The sequence below is a fragment of the Watersipora subatra genome, chromosome 3 (assembly GCF_963576615.1).
Source record: "Watersipora subatra chromosome 3, tzWatSuba1.1, whole genome shotgun sequence".
In the NCBI taxonomy this organism is placed as follows: Eukaryota; Metazoa; Bryozoa; class Gymnolaemata; order Cheilostomatida; family Watersiporidae; genus Watersipora; species Watersipora subatra.
The window spans coordinates 14408519-14434719 of record NC_088710.1 but is presented as its reverse complement, the minus strand read 5'-3'; the positions used below and the strand labels follow the sequence as shown (position 1 = coordinate 14434719).

The 26201-nt window shown below is 35.4% G+C and overlaps 1 protein-coding gene across 1 annotated transcript in view; it reads right to left on the bottom strand.

The window, feature by feature from the left end:
* Positions 1-26201, bottom strand: part of LOC137390368 (uncharacterized) — a 177352-nt gene that overhangs the window by 108984 nt on the left and 42167 nt on the right. The window contains exons 5-12 of the mRNA XM_068076701.1: positions 24399-24523; positions 22577-22627; positions 16731-16769; positions 15355-15429; positions 15231-15260; positions 14689-14787; positions 12394-12477; positions 8108-8416 (exon numbers count right to left, since the gene is read on the bottom strand). Coding sequence (XP_067932802.1) covers positions 8108-8416; positions 12394-12477; positions 14689-14787; positions 15231-15260; positions 15355-15429; positions 16731-16769; positions 22577-22627; positions 24399-24523 — 812 coding nt within the window. The remainder of the gene's footprint in view (positions 1-8107; positions 8417-12393; positions 12478-14688; positions 14788-15230; positions 15261-15354; positions 15430-16730; positions 16770-22576; positions 22628-24398; positions 24524-26201) is intronic.

The following is a 26201-nucleotide window of genomic DNA, read 5'->3' as shown; positions in this document are numbered from 1 at the left end:
AGACAGAGCAATCAGACAGAGCAATCAGACAGAGAAATCAGGCAGAGAAAGCAGACAGAGCAATCAGGCAGAGAAATCAGACAGAGCAATCAGGCAGAGCAATCAGACAGAGAAATCAGACAGAGCAATCAGACAGAGAAATCAGGCAGAGAAATCAGACAGAGAAATCAGGCAGAGAAATCAGACAGAGCAATCAGACAGAGAAATCAGACAGAGCAATCAGACAGAGAAATCAGACAGAGCAATCAGACAGAGCAATCAGACAGAGCAATCAGACAGAGCAATCAGACAGAGAAATCAGACAGAGCAATCAGACAGAGCAATCAGACAGAGAAATCAGGCAGAGCAATCAGACAGAGAAATCAGGCAGAGAAATCAGACAGAGCAATCAGACAGAGAAATCAGGCAGAGCAATCAGACAGAGAAATCAGGCAGAGCAATCAGACAGAGAAATCAGGCAGAGAAATCAGACAGAGCAATCAGACAGAGCAATCAGACAGAGAAATCAGACAGAGCAATCAGACAGAGCAATCAGGCAGAGCAATCAGACAGAGAAATCAGGCAGAGCAATCAGACAGAGAAATCAGACAGAGAAATCAGACAGAGAAATCAGACAGAGAAATCAGGCAGAGAAATCAGACAGAGCAATCAGACAGAGCAATCAGGCAGAGCAATCAGACAGAGAAATCAGGCAGAGCAATCAGACAGAGAAATCAGACAGAGAAATCAGACAGAGAAATCAGACAGAGCAATCAGGCAGAGCAATCAGACAGAGAAATCAGACAGAGAAATCAGACAGAGCAATCAGACAGAGCAATCAGACAGAGCAATCAGACAGAGAAATCAGGCAGAGAAAGCAGACAGAGCAATCAGACAGAGCAATCAGACAGAGAAATCAGGCAGAGCAATCAGGCAGAGAAATCAGGCAGAGCAATCAGACAGAGAAATCAGGCAGAGCAATCAGACAGAGAAATCAGACAGAGAAATCAGACAGAGAAATCAGACAGAGAAATCAGGCAGAGAAAGCAGACAGAGCAATCAGGCAGAGAAATCAGACAGAGAAATCAGACAGAGCAATCAGACAGAGAAATCAGGCAGAGAAATCAGACAGAGCAATCAGACAGAGAAATCAGACAGAGCAATCAGACAGAGAAATCAGACAGAGCAATCAGACAGAGAAATCAGACAGAGAAATCAGACAGAGCAATCAGACAGAGCAATCAGACAGAGAAATCAGACAGAGCAATCAGACAGAGCAATCAGACAGAGAAATCAGACAGAGCAATCAGGCAGAGCAATCAGACAGAGAAATCAGGCAGAGAAATCATACAGAGCAATCAGGCAGAGAAATCAGGCAGAGAAATCAGACAGAGCAATCAGGCAGAGCAATCAGACAGAGAAATCAGGCAGAGAAATCATACAGAGCAATCAGACAGAGAAATCAGACAGAGCAATCAGGCAGAGCAATCAGACAGAAAAATCAGGCAGAGAAATCATACAGAGCAATCAGACAGAGAAATCAGACAGAGCAATCAGGCAGAGCAATCAGACAGAGAAATCAGACAGAGCAATCAGACAGAGAAATCAGACAGAGAAATCATACAGAACAATCAGGCAGGGAAATCAGACAGAGCAATCAGACAGAGCAATCAGACAGAGCAATCAGACAGAGCAATCAGACAGAGAAATCAGACAGAGCAATCAGACAGAGCAATCAGACAGAGAAATCAGACAGAGCAATCAGACAGAGCAATCAGGCAGAGCAATCAGACAGAGAAATCAGGCAGAGCAATCAGACAGAGAAATCAGACAGAGCAATCAGACAGAGAAATCAGACAGAGCAATCAGACAGAGAAATCAGACAGAGCAATCAGGCAGAGCAATCAGACAGAGAAATCAGGCAGAGAAATCATACAGAGCAATCAGGCAGAGAAATCAGGCAGAGAAATCAGACAGAGCAATCAGGCAGAGCAATCAGACAGAGAAATCAGGCAGAGAAATCATACAGAGCAATCAGACAGAGAAATCAGACAGAGCAATCAGGCAGAGCAATCAGACAGAAAAATCAGGCAGAGAAATCATACAGAGCAATCAGACAGAGAAATCAGACAGAGCAATCAGGCAGAGCAATCAGACAGAGAAATCAGACAGAGCAATCAGACAGAGAAATCAGACAGAGAAATCATACAGAACAATCAGGCAGGGAAATCAGACAGAGCAATCAGACAGAGCAATCAGACAGAGCAATCAGACAGAGCAATCAGACAGAGCAATCAGACAGAGAAATCAGACAGAGCAATCAGACAGAGCAATCAGACAGAGAAATCAGACAGAGCAATCAGACAGAGCAATCAGGCAGAGCAATCAGACAGAGAAATCAGACAGAGCAATCAGACAGAGCAATCAGACAGAGCAATCAGACAGAGAAATCAGACAGAGCAATCAGACAGAGCAATCAGACAGAGAAATCAGGCAGAGCAATCCGACAGAGCAATCAGACAGAGCAATCAGACAGAGCAATCAGACAGAGAAATCAGACAGAGCAATCAGACAGAGCAATCAGACAGAGAAATCAGGCAGAGCAACCAGACAGGGAAATCAGGCAGAGAAATCAGGCAGAGCAATCAGGCAGAGAAATCAGGCAGAGAAATCAGACAGAGCAATCAGGCAGAGCAATCAGACAGAGAAATCAGGCAGAGAAATCATACAGAGCAATCAGACAGAGAAATCAGACAGAGAAATCAGGCAGAGCAATCAGACAGAGCAATCAGACAGAGAAATCAGACAGAGAAATCAGACAGAGAAATCAGACAGAGCAATCAGGCAAAGCAATCAGACAGAGAAATCAGGCAGAGAAATCATACAGAGCAATCAGGCAGAGAAATCAGGCAGAGAAATCAGACAGAGCAATCAGGCAGAGCAATCAGACAGAGAAATCAGGCAGAGAAATCAGACAGAGAAATCAGGCAGAGAAATCAGACAGAGCAATCAGACAGAGAAATCAGACAGAGCAATCAGACAGAGCAATCAGGCAGAGAAATCAGACAGAGAAATCAGACAGAGAAATCAGACAGAGCAATCAGACAGAGAAATCAGGCAGAGCAATCAGGCAGAGAAATCAGGCAGAGAAATCAGGCAGAGAAATCAGACAGAGCAATCAGGCAGAGAAATCAGACAGAGCAATCAGACAGAGCAATCAGACAGAGCAATCAGACAGAGCAATCAGACAGAGCAATCAAACAGAGCAATCAGACAGAGCAATCAGACAGAGCAATCAGACAGAGCAATCAGACAGAGAAATCAGACAGAGAAATCAGACAGAGCAATCAGGCAGAGAAATCAGGCAGAGAAATCAGACAGAGCAATCAGACAGAGAAATCAGACAGAGCAATCAGACAGAGAAATCAGGCAGAGCAATCAGACAGAGAAATCAGGCAGAGCAATCAGACAGAGCAATCAGACAGAGCAATCAGGCAGAGCAATCAGACAGAGCAATCAGACAGAGAAATCAGGCAGAGAAATCAGACAGAGCAATCAGACAGAGCAATCAGACAGAGAAATCAGACAGAGCAATCAGACAGAGAAATCAGACAGAGAAATCAGACAGAGAAATCAGACAGAGCAATCAGACAGAGCAATCAGACAGAGCAATCAGACAGAGCAATCAGACAGAGAAATCAGACAGAGAAATCAGACAGAGAAATCAGACAGAGAAATCAGACAGAGAAATCAGGCAGAGAAATCAGACAGAGAAATCAGGCAGAGCAATCAGGCAGAGAAATCAGACAGAGAAATCAGACAGAGAAATCAGGCAGAGAAATCAGACAGAGCAATCAGGCAGAGCAATCAGACAGAGAAATCAGGCAGAGAAATCAGACAGAGAAATCAGGCAGAGAAATCAGACAGAGCAATCAGACAGAGAAATCAGACAGAGCAATCAGACAGAGCAATCAGGCAGAGAAATCAGACAGAGAAATCAGACAGAGAAATCAGACAGAGCAATCAGACAGAGAAATCAGGCAGAGCAATCAGGCAGAGAAATCAGGCAGAGAAATCAGGCAGAGAAATCAGACAGAGCAATCAGGCAGAGAAATCAGACAGAGCAATCAGACAGAGCAATCAGACAGAGCAATCAGACAGAGCAATCAGACAGAGCAATCAAACAGAGCAATCAGACAGAGCAATCAGACAGAGCAATCAGACAGAGCAATCAGACAGAGAAATCAGACAGAGAAATCAGACAGAGCAATCAGGCAGAGAAATCAGGCAGAGAAATCAGACAGAGCAATCAGACAGAGAAATCAGACAGAGCAATCAGACAGAGAAATCAGGCAGAGCAATCAGACAGAGAAATCAGGCAGAGCAATCAGACAGAGCAATCAGACAGAGCAATCAGGCAGAGCAATCAGACAGAGCAATCAGACAGAGAAATCAGGCAGAGAAATCAGACAGAGCAATCAGACAGAGCAATCAGACAGAGAAATCAGACAGAGCAATCAGACAGAGAAATCAGACAGAGAAATCAGACAGAGAAATCAGACAGAGCAATCAGACAGAGCAATCAGACAGAGCAATCAGACAGAGCAATCAGACAGAGAAATCAGACAGAGAAATCAGACAGAGAAATCAGACAGAGAAATCAGACAGAGAAATCAGGCAGAGAAATCAGACAGAGAAATCAGGCAGAGAAATCAGACAGAGAAATCAGACAGAGCAATCAGGCAGAGAAATCAGACAGAGAAATCAGACAGAGAAATCAGGCAGAGAAATCAGACAGAGAAATCAGACAGAGCAATCAGGCAGAGAAATCAGACAGAGAAATCAGGCAGAGAAATCAGACAGAGCAATCAGACAGAGAAATCAGACAGAGAAATCAGGCAGAGAAAGCAGACAGAGCAATCAGGCAGAGAAATCAGACAGAGAAATCAGACAGAGAAATCAGACAGAGCAATCAGACAGAGCAATCAGACAGAGCAATCAGACAGAGAAATCAGGCAGAGAAATCAGACAGAGCAATCAGACAGAGAAATCAGACAGAGAAATCAGACAGAGTAATCAGACAGAGCAATCAGACAGAGCAATCAGACAGAGCAATCAGGCAGAGAAAGCAGACAGAGCAATCAGACAGAGCAATCAGACAGAGAAATCAGGCAGAGAAAGCAGACAGAGCAATCAGGCAGAGAAATCAGACAGAGCAATCAGACAGAGAAATCAGACAGAGAAATCAGACAGAGAAATCAGACAGAGCAATCAGACAGAGAAATCAGACAGAGCAATCAGACAGAGAAATCAGACAGAGAAATCCGGCAGAGAAAGCAGACAGAGCAATCAGGCAGAGAAATCAGACAGAGAAATCAGACAGAGAAATCAGACAGAGCAATCAGACAGAGCAATCAGACAGAGCAATCAGACAGAGCAATCAGACAGAGAAATCAGACAGAGCAATCAGGCAGAGCAATCAGACAGAGAAATCAGACAGAGCAATCAGGCAGAGCAATCAGACAGAGAAATCAGACAGAGCAATCAGACAGAGCAATCAGACAGAGAAATCAGACAGAGCAATCAGGCAGAGCAATCAGACAGAGCACTTTGGCACTTTGCTTACATTCTGACTTGTCATATAACATTATATGCATAATATATCTATCTTGAACACAAATTTGCAGTTTCGGGAAAGTGGAAGACCTTTCAAGAGAAGTCTGCCAAGCTTTCTTTACAGCATTTCCACTGGGCACACTATGGTTCCCTATACGGTGCCCTATATGGTTCCCTATATGGTGCCCTATAAGGTACCCTATATGGTGTCCCATAAGGTACCCTATATGGTGCACTATGAGGTGCCCTAAAATATGCCCTATAAGGTGCCCTAAAATATGCCCTATATGGTGCCCTATAAAGTCCCCTATATGATGTCCTATATGATGCCCTACATGATGCGGTTATAACTTATTTACAAATTCAAGTTTTGAGGTGAGAATTCAAAAAGAACACATAAAAGAAAACTTAAGGAAAAAAATTCTACATTTCAAGCTCGATAAGCATTAAAATATTACTACTAAACGAATTCCCAGCGTTGCCCGGGTAATATAAGTCTTGCGCAGAAAATCCATTTTCGTTTAACATATAACAACAGTTACCATTCTAACTTTCAAATTTCATATCATGAAAGAAGTGTTTTGTGCAGTTTAAATAAATTAAGAGAAAAAATAAAACAGCTGTGAAGGTTTTCAAACTTTGTCAAACAACTGTAACTTCATATCATGAGGAAAAGGTTTTGTGCAGGGCAAATAAATTAAGAAACAAAATAAAACAATTCTAAAAGTGTTCAAATGTGACTGTGAAATAATTAGCAAGTAATAGCTAAATTAAGTCGGTTTTGCTACGATTACAATAAAAGATGATTCTGTAGTGATACAATTAATACGAACTGAGGAAACAAAATAAATAAATATTCAATCCTGAAAATGTTGAATTAATAATAACAATTCACGCATAAAAGTGTGTGCATATACAAAAGGTTACTGTTCCAGCAGAAGCAATCCATCAAAACTTTGAATACGACGATAGTGGTACCTTTCGATACTGGTACAAATGTAAAAATGAGATATTGGACAGCCTTTGCCTGATACTTTGTCTGACTGAACGGAGAGACAATGTAGAGGCTATTCCTACTCAAGATAATACAATTGTTTGAGTGAAAAGTATTAACCTTTATCGATTTAGCAATCGTACCTTATGAAAAACAGCAAATAGAAGAGTAATGGCACATTTGTATTTGGAAATTGAAATGGCACATTTAAAAATTACAAATTAAAAAAATAGGCAATGGTAGCAAAAGATCAGTTTTTAAACAATTTCAAAAAATAGCAAATGCCAAAAGTAATATTAGTTAAAAATCAAAAGTACACATTTAGCATGTGCTTACTGTATACGGTATACAGTATGTAAAGAGGGATAGCATGCTAGGGACTGTATAGCTCAGTGGTTAAATGCATGGTTTGAAACTTGGGTTGCAATCTCCGTGAGATCAAATCCAGCACGAAGCGAGCATTTCATTCCAAGATTTTAATACCTATAGCTGGACAAACTGAAGCACACACAAACTTTAAGATTTATTAATCTATATATATATATTATATTTACATATATATTATATAAAATAAATATATATATGTACATCCAACTAGCAAATTTTCACAAAACATTTTCAAGCCTTTCATTTTCGACAACGCAAGGTTTAGCTATCACACAGATGTTGAGGAATCTAATTAGGCTAAACTTTCAACTAATTTAAAAGCGCTGTAATGCATTATATATTGTCTCAAAAATCAAGCAACTAGGAAATTTATTTAACTCGCTATTGAACTGCTCTGAGAACGCTGAGAATGCTGGTATATAGTTATATCCTGGTAACCTTCTAGTAATCTTAAAGCACTGACCTTTGTAAACAATTTATGCCTTTTTGTACATAACGTTAATAACAAAACTGAGAAGCACTGAAAAAGTTGGCCTCAATTCGATTTGTTTCCAAAGCCTCCCCAGTACATCAGATCATAAGATGTTTGGTGCATATACAATGTAAGTGTTTATGAAACCAAAAACTAGAGCTTCATGCAATATATTTAAGTTTTTGATGGCGATTTTGAAAGTAGCGATTTTGAAAAACCAACACCTTTTAAAGAGATAATGCCAATCGCCTAAACAATATAATTGTGTAATGGCAATATATATATCTCATTTAATGATGTGTACCTGACCATTTTCAGAATGAGCGATACCGAAACTAAAACGTACGTTATAGGTTTTCTTTACATAATAAGACTACGATCACAATATATCGAGAATTGCCTATTTACAATATCAAGTCATCTGGTGATGTTTGGATATCCTTAAGCTCTACCAAAACCTGTGTTTATGATTGAAAGCATTGCTCTTTGTAAACTTTCAAAACTATCAATTCCTCACATAGCCTGTATAATCTGAATAGTGTATATTTAAAATCAAACCTGGCTGCATTTGCATTATTCGGAAGAACTCTTTGTAATGCATTTGGTAGAAACCTGCTGTAAATGCAGCATTACTAAGAAGCACATCATATAAAACTCACCTTCTATTGCACTGCTAGCTGTAATGGCAGTGTTACGACCCAGTTCCAGTCCTTCATCAGCTGTCGCCTGAGCAGCGTCGGCAGTACTCTGAGCAGTGTCAGCAGTACTTTGAGCAGTGTCAGCAGTACTCTGAGCAGTGTCAGCAGTACTCTGAGCAACGGCAGCAGTACTCTGAGCAGTGTCAGCAGTAATCTGAGCAACGCCAGCAGTACTCTGAGCAGTGTTAGCAGTACTCTGAGCAGCGGCAGCAGCATTCTGAGCAGTCGCTATACTGTTTTCAAATTCCTGATGAAGCGTGTTGACCTCTCCTTTGAACAAATATTCAATTTTGGTTATGGAAACTACCACACCAGCTTTAGAAGATGAATGAGCTGGGTTTACAAAACAGTCTGCAGCTTCCATATTATGTGTTATAAATTAAAACACTTGACGCTTTACGTTATATGAAATTTCTTACGTAATGATGCAAAAACTTTACATAAATTCTTTACGTTAAGTGGAATTTACATACTTACTATTAACTAATCAACTCGCATTACTTATTAATATCAAATATATATATAATATATGTGTTTAATATTTAGTTTTATATAATACTAGCCAAATGCCTGGTGTTACACAGGTAATAAAATTTTTACTAGAACAACAGCTGTGTTTTAAGCCTGCTTAATAATTATTCCGTTATTCTTAACGATCAACAGTGCTAGGTAATAACCCCAAACGCTTCAAGTGTGGGTACTTTAATCAATGTAATTAATTTTATTACAATCATTCATCACTACGGTCAGTTGAACGATTGCAGTATAGCGGTATAGATCGCTTGTATTCAGACCGGGTGGTATCGAGATGAAATCCTCTGCGAAGCAGAGGATTTCATGGCTAGATTTTAATCGCTTTGACTGAAAACAAGGATGAGCAACAAAAAGGCAAGGACTGAAATATACATATAGATTTATTATCTTTAGAAATGCTAGTTTCATAAATAATAATAAAGAAAAGCACACAATACACTATGTGAAGAGTGAATTATAGTATAACATATAATATGAAGAGTACTAAGCTGTTAGTTAATTGCTATAAATTTGTGTCAGATATAGGTCTGCTCTTATCAGGTGATAACTTCAGAAAGCTTTCTGGAGACCTGAAAGACTCTCAGGTCTTTAGTGTGAGACCTTAGCATCAGTAGACATTACCATCTAATTGGGTAAACCAGCGTGAGGAGAAATTTTTATAGATATTTCACGCTAAATAATTAAAACCTTGACAGCAAGGCTATTATCAAAACTGGTGGTTGTTTGTAACGCAAGTGAACTAGCAAACATGTTGTAATAAGCCAGACATCTGAAATTATCTCTAATTTTGCTTTTCTTGTACATTTATATATATAAATCTCAAAGTCTGTGTATGCGTGTGTAGTTTGGTTGGTCCAGCTATAGCTATGAAAATAGGGGAATGAAGAATCCATACTGCAGAAGATTTAATCATCTCGGAACCTCCTGTTCCCCAGACAAAACGCTAAACCATTGAGTTACACGAGATTAATAGATCATTGGGTGATATAAGTTGATATGTGGGTAAAAATACACATAGCGCTATGGGTTACGCAAGTCATTAAAGCTTGTGCTCACGGCTCTTATTAGTGATTTACTAGCTTACTCAAATTAGCCATTTGCAATGTGCCAAGCTAATGGCAAGTGGCAGGCAATTACATTACCTGCCAGGTTTTATAAGCTGATTTTAATATCGTGCAGCCCAGGTCATTCTGCTAGTCAAGTAATAATTTTAACGGCTGACTAGTCGTTAAAAGTAATAATTTTAACGACTAACACATTCAACTATGAATTTAGTTAATGAAAAAGTTGGAAATTTACATGAAATGCTTAATTAAACAGAAATTTTGCTAACTATTGCAAGGATATTGTATATGTATGAACTCAAGTGACTGTCTTTTCAAATTCAGTAAAACAATTTGTTTGGTCAAGAAAAGTTTAATACAAAAAATTTGCAATGGCACTTTGAAAACAATTCTCAGCATCATATTGACACCTTCCCTCTAATGTAGAAAAACATACAAAAGTTATATAGCAGAAAACATCAAAGAATACTTATATTCATATCAGATAAACCAAAACATGTACCTACATGTAACTCGTATCAGACATTTTAACATATATTTATTATTGAAACTACACAAAGCCACACTATCTTATGTTCAGGATTGTGGTACTTTATAATCATTGTCTATGAAGTCAATCACACTGAAGTTGTTTACCGAGATAATGCCTTGTTAAACCAATTTTCCAAGTACCACATTAATCTATACAGGCAATCAGAACAGCATTCCATTAAATATAAACAAAAGACCTTTTTATAAAGAATTTATGAAAAGCATTACTGACTTAAACCAACTTTACACGTACTAGATATATTACCCGCATAAACTTTTCAACTAAAACCTAGCTCTCAACTGTTAAAAAAGGCCGCTATCAAGTTATAGTAAAAACCAATCTGCAAATCTAAATAGAACTCTAAAGACTGTATAGCTTAGTGGTTAAATGCATGGCTTGAAACTTGCGGTTGCAATCTCCGAGAGTCCAATTCCAGCAGGCGAGCATTTCATTCCACAATTTTTATAGCTATAACTGGAAAACTGAAGTGCTAACACCCAAATTTTGATATTTATATGTATAGATAGTAAGACAATTCTCGAAGGAAGAAAATTCTCTGTAAGCGCCGAATCTTACTGTCTCAAATTTAAACTGGAGGAAGTTTAAATTATGAAATACTAAAAATAAAAGTTTATAGGAGTGCACCAGAGGAGAATATAAAATATAAAGCAAGTAGAATATTACATACCAAATGTGAAACAGTTGTCAACTGATAGGCTGCAGTTTCACAACCCATAAAATATAAGCATTAATATAACTCAAAGTTCATTACAAACGTGGTGCTAATTCCAACTATCACATTTTCCCTAGACATTTTCTAAAGTGTTTCATCTTTGACAACGCAAGGTTTACCCATCACACAGATGCTATGGAACCTAATTAGGCTAAAACTTTTAACTAATTTAAGGGCACTGTAATGCATTTTAGTGTCTCAAAATTCAAGCAACTATCACTAATGCTTGCACATTGTATATTGTTGGAAATTTGTAGCTTTATTGTATGTTGAAAACCAACTCTAAAAATTATAAAGTCAAGTTTGCACGCGTGATAATAAATATTGAATCCATGTTGAACTGCTCTCCAACATGCATGTAGTTAATGGTAAAGCTGAGAATGCTGGTATCTAATTATCTCCTGGCTAACTCCTAGTAATCTTAAAGCACCGACCTTTGTAAACAATTCAACTCTTTTGCTACCACGAGTTACGTATTATGGCTCGGCAAAGCGATTTCATATGGCCACGAGCTGCATCTTGCGGTTTTAACAAGCTTTGCACAAATAATTTCTTATTAGTGAGTAGTCAATGAATTCGCCAATTGTATTTGTACTTAAACAAAAGGAAAGTTTACAGCTCATCATGAGTGTAGTTTCGCGTTGCAAAATGCAATTTTTTATCGCAGTTTCTTATTAGCAATGACCAGCCGTGTCAAACGTGCGACAGCTACAAATGCTTCACTAAATTTAGATCTATGGACTTAATGTGATTTTTATAGAACAATAGTACTACTGAAAATTATTTTTATCTCAGTATTTATTTATTTTTATCAGTAATAATAATATCATAAGCTATATTAATATTGATAGATAGTCCGACTCGGACTTGCTCACAGTCGTAATGAAAACGGCCAAAAGTGTCCGTGCTCATTCTACAACACTTGTGAAATTTTTATGGCATCAACTGACGTAACATCTTAAGTTGATTGATTGATTCAAAAGTTATAACGCTTTACATGCTCTCTTGGCAAATATTAGGTTTTACCGATTATGTAATCATGTCCTGCTAAACAAATTTATTTGGTAGTGAAAGAGTCAACTATTTACAGCCACTAAATTTAGAGTGGAGGGTTTGGCGCTTCCTCCAAGAAGCTTCATAGAAAATAATATTAAGTTTTACTGCAATTAATATGATGATTCCCATAAGGGAGGGCGGCATTGCTACTGTTGTGGTATAAAGGTTGTGTTAGAAAAGGCATCCAGCTAAAAATGATGCTATACGAAATCCACCAGTCTGCACGAAATGAAAACTCCCCAGTTGTAAGAGCTGACCTTTGTAAAGTGTCAGCCGTAAGGGATGCTATAGTGTGTGGAAAATGACTAAACAAACGCTACAAACTTACCTTTGACTATTTTAACCAGATCAGTAAGTTGTTTTCTGATGTCATCCCATTTGGCATTAGACTGGTCTTTTGCTTTAAGAGCTTCTACAACAGAACTCAGACATATTTTAATATTGGAACCAAGGTCAGAATTTTGTTTCTTCTCGGTAGATCCAAGTACAGCCCCATAGACCAAACTGATTTCAGTTTTCACATTTCCTATCCCAATTGCAAATCATTAATACCTAATTATTCCTAAAAACGCTGACTTAGTATAAAGCATCATAAAAAATATTGCCAAGAATCATTGTTTAAGGCAGCCACCTGATATTTAAAGGATTGGCGTAATATATGCTTTCATATGATACGCTTAAAGCATAATAATAATTATTATAACTAGAAATTCCACTGTCATACAGCCCACGATTAAAATGATAATGGAAAAAAGAAAGGGTACTGTTGGTTGTTGAAAAAGTAGTTCTCAGCAAGAATTGACAGAGTATAGTGTAAATGAGACTTGTTTGAAAAAGAAATAGAAATAGAAATGTTCTAGAAATAGCTTGAAAAGCTTGGTTTAATACAATAATAAATCACACCTAATCACACACAAAATCACACCTAATCTACTACTATCTCAAACCTGTTTTACAACGATTAAAAATATTAATTTAAGCTGTAGGCCTAATCTACTGTAATGTATGTAATTCAACAACAATAAGGAAATATGTTTATTATAACTCTGAGATGCAAAATTAGAAGTAAAATGGCAAGCCACTGTGTACTATACACAGTTTGAAAGTTTATTGCATTGAATGTAAAATGGTTTTGATAACGATCTTTAACAGAAAGCAAGTATGAGCATTCACGCGTCTGGAAGTTTTCTGCAAACTGCAGCAAAATAAAAAATTTTCTCGTCACAAAGGGGATTTGTAGTTCGGCCCTAGCTTGTACATAGGTTGTAAAGAATTTCGGCTAACGTTTTAAATAATGAAACCTTCGGTGATTGGACAAAAAAACATAGGCTGTTAAACTGTGTACCACAATTTCGTACTTGTAATTCGGTCCACGCCTCATACGGTCTACGTCTATTACAGAAACCTTCGAATAAATTCGATTACAAGTAAACAATGCCAAAGACTGGTGAAATGAGCACCGTTTTCTCGTGAAATGCGCACTGCTAAATAGTTCTACTATCTGTCGCACGTCTTTATTGGCGTATTGTAGCCCGGTCTTAACTTTTATTAAACCAAGCTTTTCAAGCGTTTTGTGGCGATTTTCGTCCAAATTAATCTGTCTATTTGTGTATAATCCGATCAGATGGGTAAGTTTTAAGATAATGCCGACGGTTTACAAAGACTTGGTAACATACTTAAATAGGCTTAAATGTGTTTTGTATCGTTATTATACTTTAACAACTCTGCAAAACGATGGTTAAATTTGTTGATGAGATTTCAAAATAAGGGTTCATCTCATTGTTGATGAATAATTTTCGTAAGTTGTGTGCACATGCATTTATCGTAAAAACTCTCAAACTTCCCATCCGCTCATTTGGTCGTGGGATAATAAGCAAGATGATATGAATTGAAGCATTGTTATTATTAAATATTGCTCTTTGTAGGCCTAAATACAGAATTATTGCTTAGATAAGCATGACTTGCAGTAAAGAGAAAATAATGAAATTTCTATAGAATAAAACAAGTGAAAAAGGAGCAGCATTATAGCATTATAGAGAAACGTGGACCGGTTTACCAACAGAAGAGAAAAGGTTCCAACACCCAAACCTTTCCCAGTGTCAATATTAACGTTTTAAACCATTCTCATACAACAATGACACAAATGGTAGTAAGCATCATATTGAAATCTCTACTTCACAACTATCACTAACTAATAACAGTGATGATCCAATGACATGGAAGTAGTAGCTATAAACTGATTTGTATTAATTTGGGTAAGTAAGAAGATAATTTCTATAACCTGTAAATTAATTAAATTTTCAAAATGTTATAAACAATTAGCTTCTTGGATACAAGTTACTGGAATATCTTTACTAAAATTATATTGCGTTAACATAGCTACCTTTCAGGACCAAAGTTTTACTTATAATTAACAGACTTGTTATACTCTTATGATCAAGATTTGAAAAACATTCACTTTTTTAAGTGTAAAAAAAGAAGTTACAACATTATATAATTTTATATGTATAACTCTATTTCTCTAGAGCCGAGTGTGTTCCAAGTTTCTCCTCATCACTGCATAATATATTTAATATCCAAATTATTAGCATATATAGCAGCTCTATTTAAATGTCTATCTCACCCTCTAAAATCTTGAGCTCTTCCCTCAAAACTTTATATTCCTCTTTTTTCGCTTTCTTGGATTCTACTGATTCTTCTCTAAGTTGTTCCAAAACCGCCTCTGTAAATAGTTTCTTAACATAAATAATGATCTCAAGTTTCCAATACTGATATATATCACCAAAGCATCTATGCTTAACAATTTAAATGAAATGATAGAGATACAAAGTAATAAGTAAAGGAACTTGCACATTATATTTTTATGATGCAAAAATGGACATATACTCACATTGCCTTCATCCAACTACAGATCTTTTTAAATAGTTACAACTGAATGGACAGTTGTTTAAAAAATGACACCGTAATAATGCGCTTAATACAAAGCTCTATTCTTTTTATGGATTTTCAGCCGGCTCAATGGATACTTGATTTGAGAAAATCCAATGAATAGGTGTAGCAGTTGGTTGAGGCGCAAATGCACTGTTTCAAACGCCGTGTAATATTAGCATGTACATAGAATACATAAAACATACTAGAAGTACATTAAATAGAGAAGCTACTTACTGAGGTTTTTGATTGGTTCGGACAGTTCTTCTAAAATATATAGATTGACAAGAACATTAACATTATAATTGTTTTGAGATCGTAACATTAAACGTACAATAATCTCATAATTGAATGTACTTACCCCTGGCAACTTGCTGTAACATACTATAAATCTGCCTCCTTAGACGATCAGTCTGCTCCTCTGTGATACTGATGTCTAAAATTGCATACTTACCCATTTACCATTTACTATGTGTCTGGGTTTCAGATTTTTTGCTTCAAAATTTTTCTAAATGTCTTAGTGCTATGAACAGAAAACCGCTAGCAGTTGATAAAAAATGTATGCATGTTTGCAAATTTCCACAGCGCAGGCGCACTTGCAAAAATGATGTTAAAATATATTTTGTGCCATCAGTTTAATTAATACCACAGGTCTTTAAAGAAACTGATAACTCACTTCTTTAATTGATTGGTATAGAATGATTTAATTTGATTCCCTACTGAAGGATTTCAATGAAGGAATGTTTGTCTAAGAGAACCAGCAAGTATACTGCATGCATTCAAACAGAAGATATGACAACATTGTTCTAATTATACAGTTGTACCATATTTCTGAGTGAAAGAAATATTGATAGACAGTGATTTTATGAATATTAAATAGATTCTCACAATTTTACTTTAAAATGAAGCTTAGCTTTAGATCCAACTGCAGAAAGCCCTTTCTGTGGTGCTGTAGTAACTCAATTTCATGAGTTGAACTGGCTTCGTGTATTATCAACTAGTTATATGCTAGAGCCTGCTTTGTTGCAGACTACAAAACTGCATTAAGCAAGGACAACCTCTTACCTCTTGTAAAACACATGAAATATTAAGGCTAGATCGTAGTGATCGAAGAGGGTCTTTTAGTATGATATTGTTTCTAATGTACCACAAATAAACCAGTCAATTTGCATTACTATCTTACAAATAAAATAATGCGCTTCAATTTACAAGGAATTTCGCTATACCATCACGGAGCAATTTATCGTAAATTTAATAATGAAATGTAGTCGTACTATACTTGACAGCCCTTTCACAACTAGCCCAAGTCAACAAAATAATGCTAAGATAAAAATTGCTTTAGCAAGAGGAAAGTATAGAGAAAATTGGTTGACCAGGGAATAAACAGCCAAGCTTTATTGGTAATAGGTGAATACATGTAATAATATATGTAATACTATAATACATCTTATACATTACAATATACATAATCTTTACTCTAATAAGAGCAGTGTTCATCCGTTTGTACAAAGCCATGCTAAGAGTGTTAGGAAAAAAGATTGTACAGCATGGCGAAAAAACCCAGATCATCAGCTTCACACGTAAGCGCACTACCACCGGCACCATTCAGTCACCTTGCCAATTGGTGGGATAATTATGCACGTACTGATTATTCATGACGATCTCTAGCAGTGCACAGAACTGGCAAGCACACTAATTATCAATGAACAAGTCTTTGTAGTGTTTAATCTGACTTACCTCCTGTCAGTGAAACATATCCAAGGCTGAACCCAGATCCTAGAATAAAAAACATTCACAGTACGATTTACATAAATGTTTGCTTACAACTCCTGTACATTGTGTTTATGGTGGATGTAACCAGCAAGCCTCATTACCAAGTTGCTGCATGAAGTTGCTATCACATGCGAGTATGACAAAACAAAATAACCTGTCAATAATTCAGGACATGGGTTGCAACAGCATGCAGGACTGGCATGCTTAGATCAACAAAAATCAGAAAAGGGCTTCTATGAAATATAAATTGTATGCTATTGGTTATATTCTATAACCCTGTATCTTAAAATATAAGGACTTGGCATATCTATTCTCAAATCATTCAGTAAACCAGATTTGATGAAGCTACAAAGTACGGTAGCATTGAACGGCTTACTTGAAATTGAACATAATGTACCGCAGTTACTAGTACAGTGTACCCTCAGGATACGATTTTGATCTGTTCCAGGGTTGGCATCGTATGGTGAAAAATTGTATGTAGGAGTATAGAAACCATAGTAATTATATAATTCAAACACTACCGGGCGAAAATCATCAAATTTTATATAAGCGCTGTACATATTAAAAATTAGTAACAAAATAGTATGTTTACATTAGTAACTATGGTTATCTACAATAACTTTCTTGTATTTAGTGGTTATGATCTGTAATAAAATGTAACATTATAATGTACCATGTACAGTATGTACAGTAGGGAGTTCTTACTTTCAAGACAGATGTACGTATAACATAAACTTTGAATTCACCTTAAATAAGTTTAGCTTATTAAACATACACATTTAAAGCTAAGTTTTAGTATGTATTTTTAACTATTTTACTAACTTTCAACTTTTTATCACTAAAACTTTATCACTTATCAGTTTCCGTCTTTACTTTCACTATAACTTTTAGCGAACCTGTTTAACACTTTTTTTAACCAAATTCGGCAAGTAAGCCCAAACAATGTTGTTTTTGTAATGAAGTAGAGTTTTGTTAGCAGGTTAAGAGAAGTTGTCTGACCAATAATCTTCTGCTTGAAGAATTGCCACTTCAACTTTGCTACTGGTTTAAAGGGAAAATATTACTGTTTCACATACGAGAATTGCTGAACTGAGAGAAATCAGCCATCGTGCCTCCTTCAGGCGTTGTGAAAATATTTTCGGCAAACAGCATTTTGGAGTCTTTGTTATTTTGGCATATGTAATAATCAAACCGATTGCCAAATTTGAACTTGGGCGAAAACTTTGTTACATTCATATGGCGATATAAGATTTGTATGGTTAGGTGAAAAAATCATAATGTTCCACTTCTTAAGGTGGAAAAATCATATATCAAGGTAATCGTTTCTTGAATGTGCACTGTATTAAGGCCGTATTGCCAAGAGATGTTTTTCAAGTTTTGGAAATTACTCGGCTCAATTCTCATCAAAAAATCAACAGTTCAATTCCCAATTCCTTTGTATCATCGATTGTGTAAGAATCAATTCAATTTAAAATTCACTGTAAAACACCATAATTCAACTCTCAATTCTTTAGCCATCCTAATTTCAACTATTGGTTCAATTCAACTTTTCCAAATAGACAAACTCAATTCTTTATCAATTTCCACCAAAATTGACTTATGACAGCATATCTAAATAACAATTATCATCTCCTTCACTACAGATTTTATGGCATGTTCGGATTGAATTAACTCATGCTGAAAATCTTTTGCTGATATGCACTCAGTATTTTTGGTGTAAAAACTAGAGTTTCTGCCATAGAATTTTAAAGCTTTTTTAGAACCAGAAAAAATAAAAATATTTGCACAAGAATCAATGCATTTAACCAACAAATGGAAGTTTCAATAATTTTGTAATTTAGCGAAACTAACTGCAAAAAAGACACTATCGTTCTTGCAGTTTGAAAAAAACGCAGGCACTCTTATCTATATATTTCAAAGTCTGTCCGTGGATCTGTCTGTCTGCATTCCGGCTATAGCTATTAAAATCTTAAAAATAAAGAATCTGTACCAAAGAAGAATTGAACTCGGACCCTCTCGCTCACCAGTCCGACACCATACCCATTAGGCTACAGAGATTGATCTTTTCACTAGTCGATATACGTCGCTATATGGGAGCAAATACCCAACAGTTTTGCGTACTACGCAGGGTGATTGAGTAATGTGAAACGAATAGCTCCCATTAGTAAGTGAACTAAAATGTTCCATTGGCGATGTGCCAGGCTAATAGCAAGTGGCAGGCAACTCCCATTACTTCTCATTGTTTCTAAGCTAATTTTTAATACCTGGGCAATGCTGGGAAGCACAGCTAGTATAAAATATAGTCATCAGAAATATTTTCAGTCCAGTGTTCAAGAGTTTTTGCTAGGAGTTTCCCCAGGCAAAAATACGTTTAGGTCGCTGTGTGCCATTTTTCTTTTAATCAATCCTAAACAGGAACAAAAAAAAATGGAAACGCGAAGTTATGCTGTGTGTAAAGGAAAAACAAATTGGTTTGTTGTCTTTTTTGGCAAAACATAAAACTAAATTAGTGCGTAGTACATATTATCAACCAATCAAATATACACAGTGATATCCGGATCTTGCGGAAACGTGCCTGGCTGGCAACATTGAACTGGAATGATATATTTACTTCGGCACGCATCATATAACAGACTAGCTGTCCAACCCGGCATTGCCCGGGTAGTAAAAACAGTCTTTGCACAGAAAACTGATTTGTATTTAACATATAACAAAATTTACCATTCTAACTTGCAAACTACATATCATGAGAGAAGTGTTTTGTGTAGTTAGAATAAATTAAGAGAGAAAACAAAACAACTGTAAAGGTTTTCAAACTTTTTCAAACAACTACAACTTTCAAACTTCATGTCATGAGGAAAAGGTTTTGTGCAGGATAACTGATTTAAAAATAAACAAAACAACTGTAAAGGTTTTCAAACCAATATAAATTTAAAATTTCATATCTTTCAGCGACCTCTATCTTTTGATAACGTATAGTGGAACCTCGGCTCTCGAACATAATCAGTTCCAGAAGGTAATTCAAAAACCGAGTTGTTTGAGATCCGAAACAATTTTTCCCATTTAAATAAAATTATGTAAATTTTAATCCGCCCGAAGGCAAGAAAACAACTTCGGTAAAGTATTTTTTCAACATTTTACACCATAAGCTGTACTTGCTAAGCTTGTACTTGTAGTTGCTATTTTACACCATAAGCTGTACTTGTACCTAGGCATTGCCAGGGTAATAAAGAAGTCTGCACAAAAAATTTATTTGTATTTAACATATATAACAACATTTGCCATTCTAACTTTCAATCTACATATCATGAGAAAAGTGTTTTGCGTAGTTGAAATAAATTAAGAGAGAAAATAAAACAACTGTAAAGGTTTTCAAACTTTTTCAAACAACTACAACTTTCAAACTTCATATCATGAGGAAAATGATCTCTGGCGGTCTAATAAATTAAAAAAAATAAAACAATTGTAAAAGGGATTAGATGTAAATGTAAAATAATTAGCAATTAATAGCTAAATTAAGTCGGTTTTGCAACAATTACAATAAAAGATGATATGGTTATGAAACAATTAATACATACTGAGAAAACAAAATAAAATTCATGAATATGTTGATTTAATAATAGCAATTCTTGCATAAAAGGGTGTGGATATAAAAAGGTTACTGTTCCACCCGAAGCTATCCATCAATTCTTTGAATACGACGATACTAAAAATATGACAGAATATGGTAGTATTTTGTAGTTGAAATTTTATTAGAACGATGTCTGTCAAAAATGGTTGAACAAAAGAATAATATTAATAATAAAGATTGGGAACTAATCAAGTAATAATAACAGTGATAGAAAAATGAATAATGTTTAAACTTCAAACACGATCCTCAAACTATGTTTAAAAGAATGCAAGTTGAAATAATAACGATGATGAAACAAACTTTAAAAAACTTATTTTATAAACTTCAAAAGTTATAAGAAGTTTATAAATGTAATAAGAGAATGTAAATTTATATATCTATACATATATTTCTCAAAGTATGTAAACGTATGTAAATATAAGAGAGCGAGGAATAACTGATACTTGCAATCTTACACGATAAATCTTACAGTAATCTTACAAATGTTTGTTGTAAAATGTGAAATTAATTACGAAAAACTAATCGATTAGGTTTAAAAGGAAAGATGTGTAAGCTAATACATCTAGCTGTTCAACCCAGCATTGCCCGGGTAATAAAAAAGTCTGTAAACAGAAAATTGATTTGTATTTAACATAGGTATAACAACATTTGCCATTCTACCTAAAAACAACTGCAAAGGTTTTCAAACTTTGTCAAACAATTTTTAAACTTCATATCATGAGAAAAATGTCTCGTGTCGTGCAGGTCAAATAAATTTAGAAAATAAAACGACTATAAAAGGGTTTAGATGTAAAAGTGAAATAATTAGCAAGTAATAGCTAGATTGAGTCTGTTTTGCTACGATTACAATATGAGATGATTCGGTAATGATACAATTAATACGAAGTGAGAAAACAAAATAAAAATTCTGAATATGTTGAATTAATAATAACAATTCTTGCATAGAAGTGTGTGTATAAAAAAGTTACTTCTCCACCAACAGCTATCCATCAAAACTCTGAATACGACAATACTGGTACGACGATATGCAATGTAAAAATAAAATATCGTAGTGTCTTTGTCTGATCGAAAGTGAGAGAATCTAGATTCTAGAGGCTATTCCTACTTGAGACAATACAATAGCCCGCATGAAAAGTATTACCCTTTATGGCAATTTAGCAATTGAACCTTAAAAAAACCAGAAATAGAGGTTCACAAAAACGAAAAAAAGGAATCGTGTTTCATAGAGTTAATAAAATTTAATCGCCAAAATCTAATATCGAGAGCGTCTATTGTCGATATCGTTTTGCCGAAAACAAATTAGCCCTAATACAACGAGGACATAAAAGCATCGCGTGTCATGAAGCTAAAAGAAATTCATAGAGTTGTAATTATTACGTCATTTTTGTGTGAAAACTGAAAACGATGAATAAGTTATGTATAAAGGCGCACTAACCGGAGATTCCTATTAATGCGCCCTTGCGGTGAAAGACAAACCACAGAATAGCCACACCTTTATATAAGCCGCATGACTCAAACCATCAGAAAAAGTAGCGGCTAATAGTCCGAAATGTACGGTACTCCATAAGGCGGACACACAGACAACGATTGCCGTTTATATAGTAGATTTTTGGATATCACTGTCTGTGATGGATTTTCCATCAACGCATTACTAATCATAGATGTGGTAATAATGAAGGGAAGCATTGGTGCATTGACTCAATTCTCTATTTTTCCATATTGACAATAGAGAAATTTAATTCGTCTATATGACTGTAAAGAGTCAATTTGATTCAATTTTTACGAGTAAGATGCGATTAAGATAATTTAATTCTACAGTAAGTAAAACATACGAGAGAATCAATTCAACTCAATTGTGATTGAGCCCCAAGGTTTGCTTGGATGCTAATTTGAGTGGTCATCTCTGGTTCTGCCTGGAAATTTGTTTATTTTCTATCAGATGTAGGTTTTCATCACAAATTGTTTTTTTGATAACAATCCATAAATTGATTCATAATCGGGAATTGCATATTTTAAACGAGTGAATCTAAAACTGTTTTTCGAATTACCTTTTGCTGAAATTATTATATCCATTTGATTTTACTGCTTTCCATAAAGTAAGGTTAGCTAAAGGAATTACTAGAGACAAATCGGAACAAATAGGCCTAAATGAAATCCGTTAGTGTTGAACAATACTCACCCAGGTGTGGTTCTGAGGCCTCATGCTTGTCATCATTTGCCTGATCACCAGCTACAAGGATACACAGCCTTCACAAGATATTTCGTAAGATCAACTCTCTATGGTATCTCATTCTATGCATTGTTGAACACCAAGGTAATAACAGTAATAGCCAAGGTCAGTAGCATCGAATGCAAAATAGTTGCTTTTATAAAAGCACCCGTTATGTGAACTTTCTACAAGTTGTACTATTTGCTTTAAAACAATGACTACTTTTACGCAAAATGTTCGATCACTATGTTTCGGTTGACATTTGTTTATGAGCAACATTTTCTTGACCCGAATCAATCTTTAGAATTTACTAAGACAGAGATTTAATTTTTATTGACATTTGCAGACACGATGCCAGCCCTTGCTAAATGCTTTACAGATAGTTTAGTGTGTTAACCTGTTGATGACATTTATGACATGGACAGTATATTTGATGGTAATTCTAAGGAATCAAAAGCTAAAAACATGATCTACTGCATATTGAATTGAATATATACTGTATATTCGACTGCATTGAATATTTTTAAAGTACATTGTTCCCTCACAACGTCATGGTTCAGTCGTCTTGGCAGGGTAAAAATAGGTAAAAAAAGGGTCTTGGCAGGGTACTCCGCAAGGAAAAAAATTTATTAAAAAATTAAATAAATAGTACTCAACAAGTTTAATAGTAAAATATGAGTACACAACTCCTAATGATGCATCCAAAAAGATTAAGGATTATTGCAAATCATCAGAACATATTTTGCTTCTTTCCATAAAGCATTTTTGAATAGAATACAAAGGAACAATGTAAAAGTTCTAGCTTTCAGCTGATCGAATGATGAAAAGATCGAGAAACTTTTTTATGCTTAATTGATCACATTAGCAGCAACACAAATGCAGTCAACATACTGAATGCGTATCATTGGGCAAATAGCGGGCAGAGGAGTATTAATCTAAATTGATTGTCAGCTCAAATTAGAAGAGAAAACTGCACCTAATTTTAAAAATCATAGTTATCTTACCACATGTTTTTAATCAGTAGTCGCTTTAGCTACATAATTCTCCCACATAACAAAACTTTAATATAGCTGTGAAAACAGAATATATGTTCAAATCATAATTGACGATGTAAAGTATAAATGTAATCTACAATATGAAATTGAGATACGAGTGTCCTGACATACAAGAAATTTGAGAATACGAGAAAGTGAATTAAAAAGTAAGTAAAAAAGAAAATTAAAAAAATTAAAATAAACTTAGAATTAAGTTCAGTGTAACGTAAAATTAAAACATATTTTGAAATGCGTAGTAAATTAGTTAGTATGTAGAAGTATGTTAAGTTCATTTAAGTTAAATTTAATGTCTATGTTATGTTACGTAGTGTCACAAAACAGTTAAAAACATTTTTTTCCATAATAATATCCTAGTTTAGGCGTCTCTCAAAGGGTGAGAAAGGATTAATTTGTGTTTGGCCAGTTTTCATTGGTACAATTGATTTGAGATAGTAGTGAATTGACATACAAACTCAGTCCCGAAACGCAATGAGCTTGTACTTCGAAATATTACTGTAAGTAAATAATGCTGCTGTGATTAAATATTACATTAGTGCTGTCTATCTTGCGAAGAAGAGCACTAACATTCTCAGGCATTAGAATGAAAAATTTCACAGTACAATTTGCTCAAATGTTTGCTTGCATCTCTTACACATCAAGTTTTTAGTGAATGTAACCAGAAAGTCTCATTAAATTTCCGACTTCCTTTTTGGATATGATACAAACAAAAATGATTCTTAAAATTGGCTAATACTCACTGTTTCCTTTTGGTCCCTTTAACGACATATTTCTTTCCACAGGCTCTTCGCTAGCACCTGCAATTGTGACATACATTAACAGATAAGTGAATCTTGGTTTATCAGCGGTGTATGCAATAGTAAACCTACAACAACCAATGAACAAATGTCTAGTGGCACTGAATGAGAAATAATGAGTGTAAGACCAAGCTCTCAGGAAGGAGGTTCAAAACCTGATACCTATCATTTTGGTAAGAGCTGAAATGATATCTGAAGAACTCATTACATATATATATATATATATATATATATATATATATATATATATATATATATATATATATATATATATATATATATATATATATATATATATATATATATAGATATATATAAATTTATATATATATATATAAACTGTATATACTTTTTTATAAATATACTAAAAAACTACAAGTTTTGTTAAAACATTTTATTGCTTAAAGTTTCGTACATGAGGCTTGCACTCTTCAGACAACATTTTATCTGAAGAGTGCCAGCCTAACGCACGAAACTTTAAGTAATGAAATGTTTTAACAAAACTTGTAGTTTTTTAGTACACATAGTTTTATATATATACGTATACTCCCCAAATTTCCGGTGTTGCACAGGTATTAAAAACCAGTTTATAAACAGTGGCAGGTAATGTAGTTGCTAAATTGAGTAAGTTAGTACCAGTATTGCTAAACTTACTAATAGGTGCCGTGAGAGCAAGTTTTAGTGACATTGTGCTGAACGCAGAGTCGCTCTGCGTATTTTAACCCGTATAATGACTAATATCGCCCAATGAATCTATTGCATCCCGTGTAGCTTAGTGGGTTAGCTTGTTGCTTTGTGAACAGGAGGTTCCGAGGTTAAATCTTCTGCGACCCGAACGGATTTTCATTGTTAGATTTTAGTCGCTATAGCTGGACAAATGCTGAATGATAAACTTTGAGCTTTATATATGTAGACTAGCCGCATTACCCGCCTACGGGAACAGATTCACGTACAGCTTAAGGTTTATTAAGAGTTGTCTTTCATACTGTAAAACAACTCCAAATATGCAGTCTGCTGAAATTGTTGCCCTGATCAGACTGCATACACATATGCAGTCATACAATGTACATGTCAGTAATTTTAGGGATAACAATGGAAATCTTTAATGTGTTTGACAGCTAGTCTACAATGCATCAGTCTCAAACCACTCAAATTGGAGTTGTCCTATTTTTGTACACAGAACTGATAATGAAACTGACATTGCTAGGCAAACTGAAGTTCTTCAAGCTGGCAGTATTGAGAAACTTTGCATGTTTCAAGAAACTCTACAAAATATTTTGCTATCAGCAGCATTTATTGAATAGAGACTCGTACATGCTTAAAACACTAACCAGGGCTCACCAGTTCTTCATCTATAGCCTGTGTTTTGACATGGTATATACAAACAGTGCAACACTAATGTGGTTGTGTTGATAAAATTTACTATCAGCAAAATTTACATGTATAACACCACAGGCAGTATGATGTCAAGGCAGATACAGCATTAGCACCTTACAATAATAAAACAACGCCAACATGATAGCCTTTTTATGAGCTATAATAAGGAAAACGAATGCATGAAAATATATGCGTGTATATACTGAAAGGTATGTTAGAAAATGCTGCATGTGAATAATATGTAGGTATAGCAAAACATGAAGGACAAAGCATGACATAGCAATAACATAACGTTAATTTAATGCAGGCATAACATAACAATAAGACAGTGTTAATTCAATGCAACACTTGCGGATAGACAACATTTTT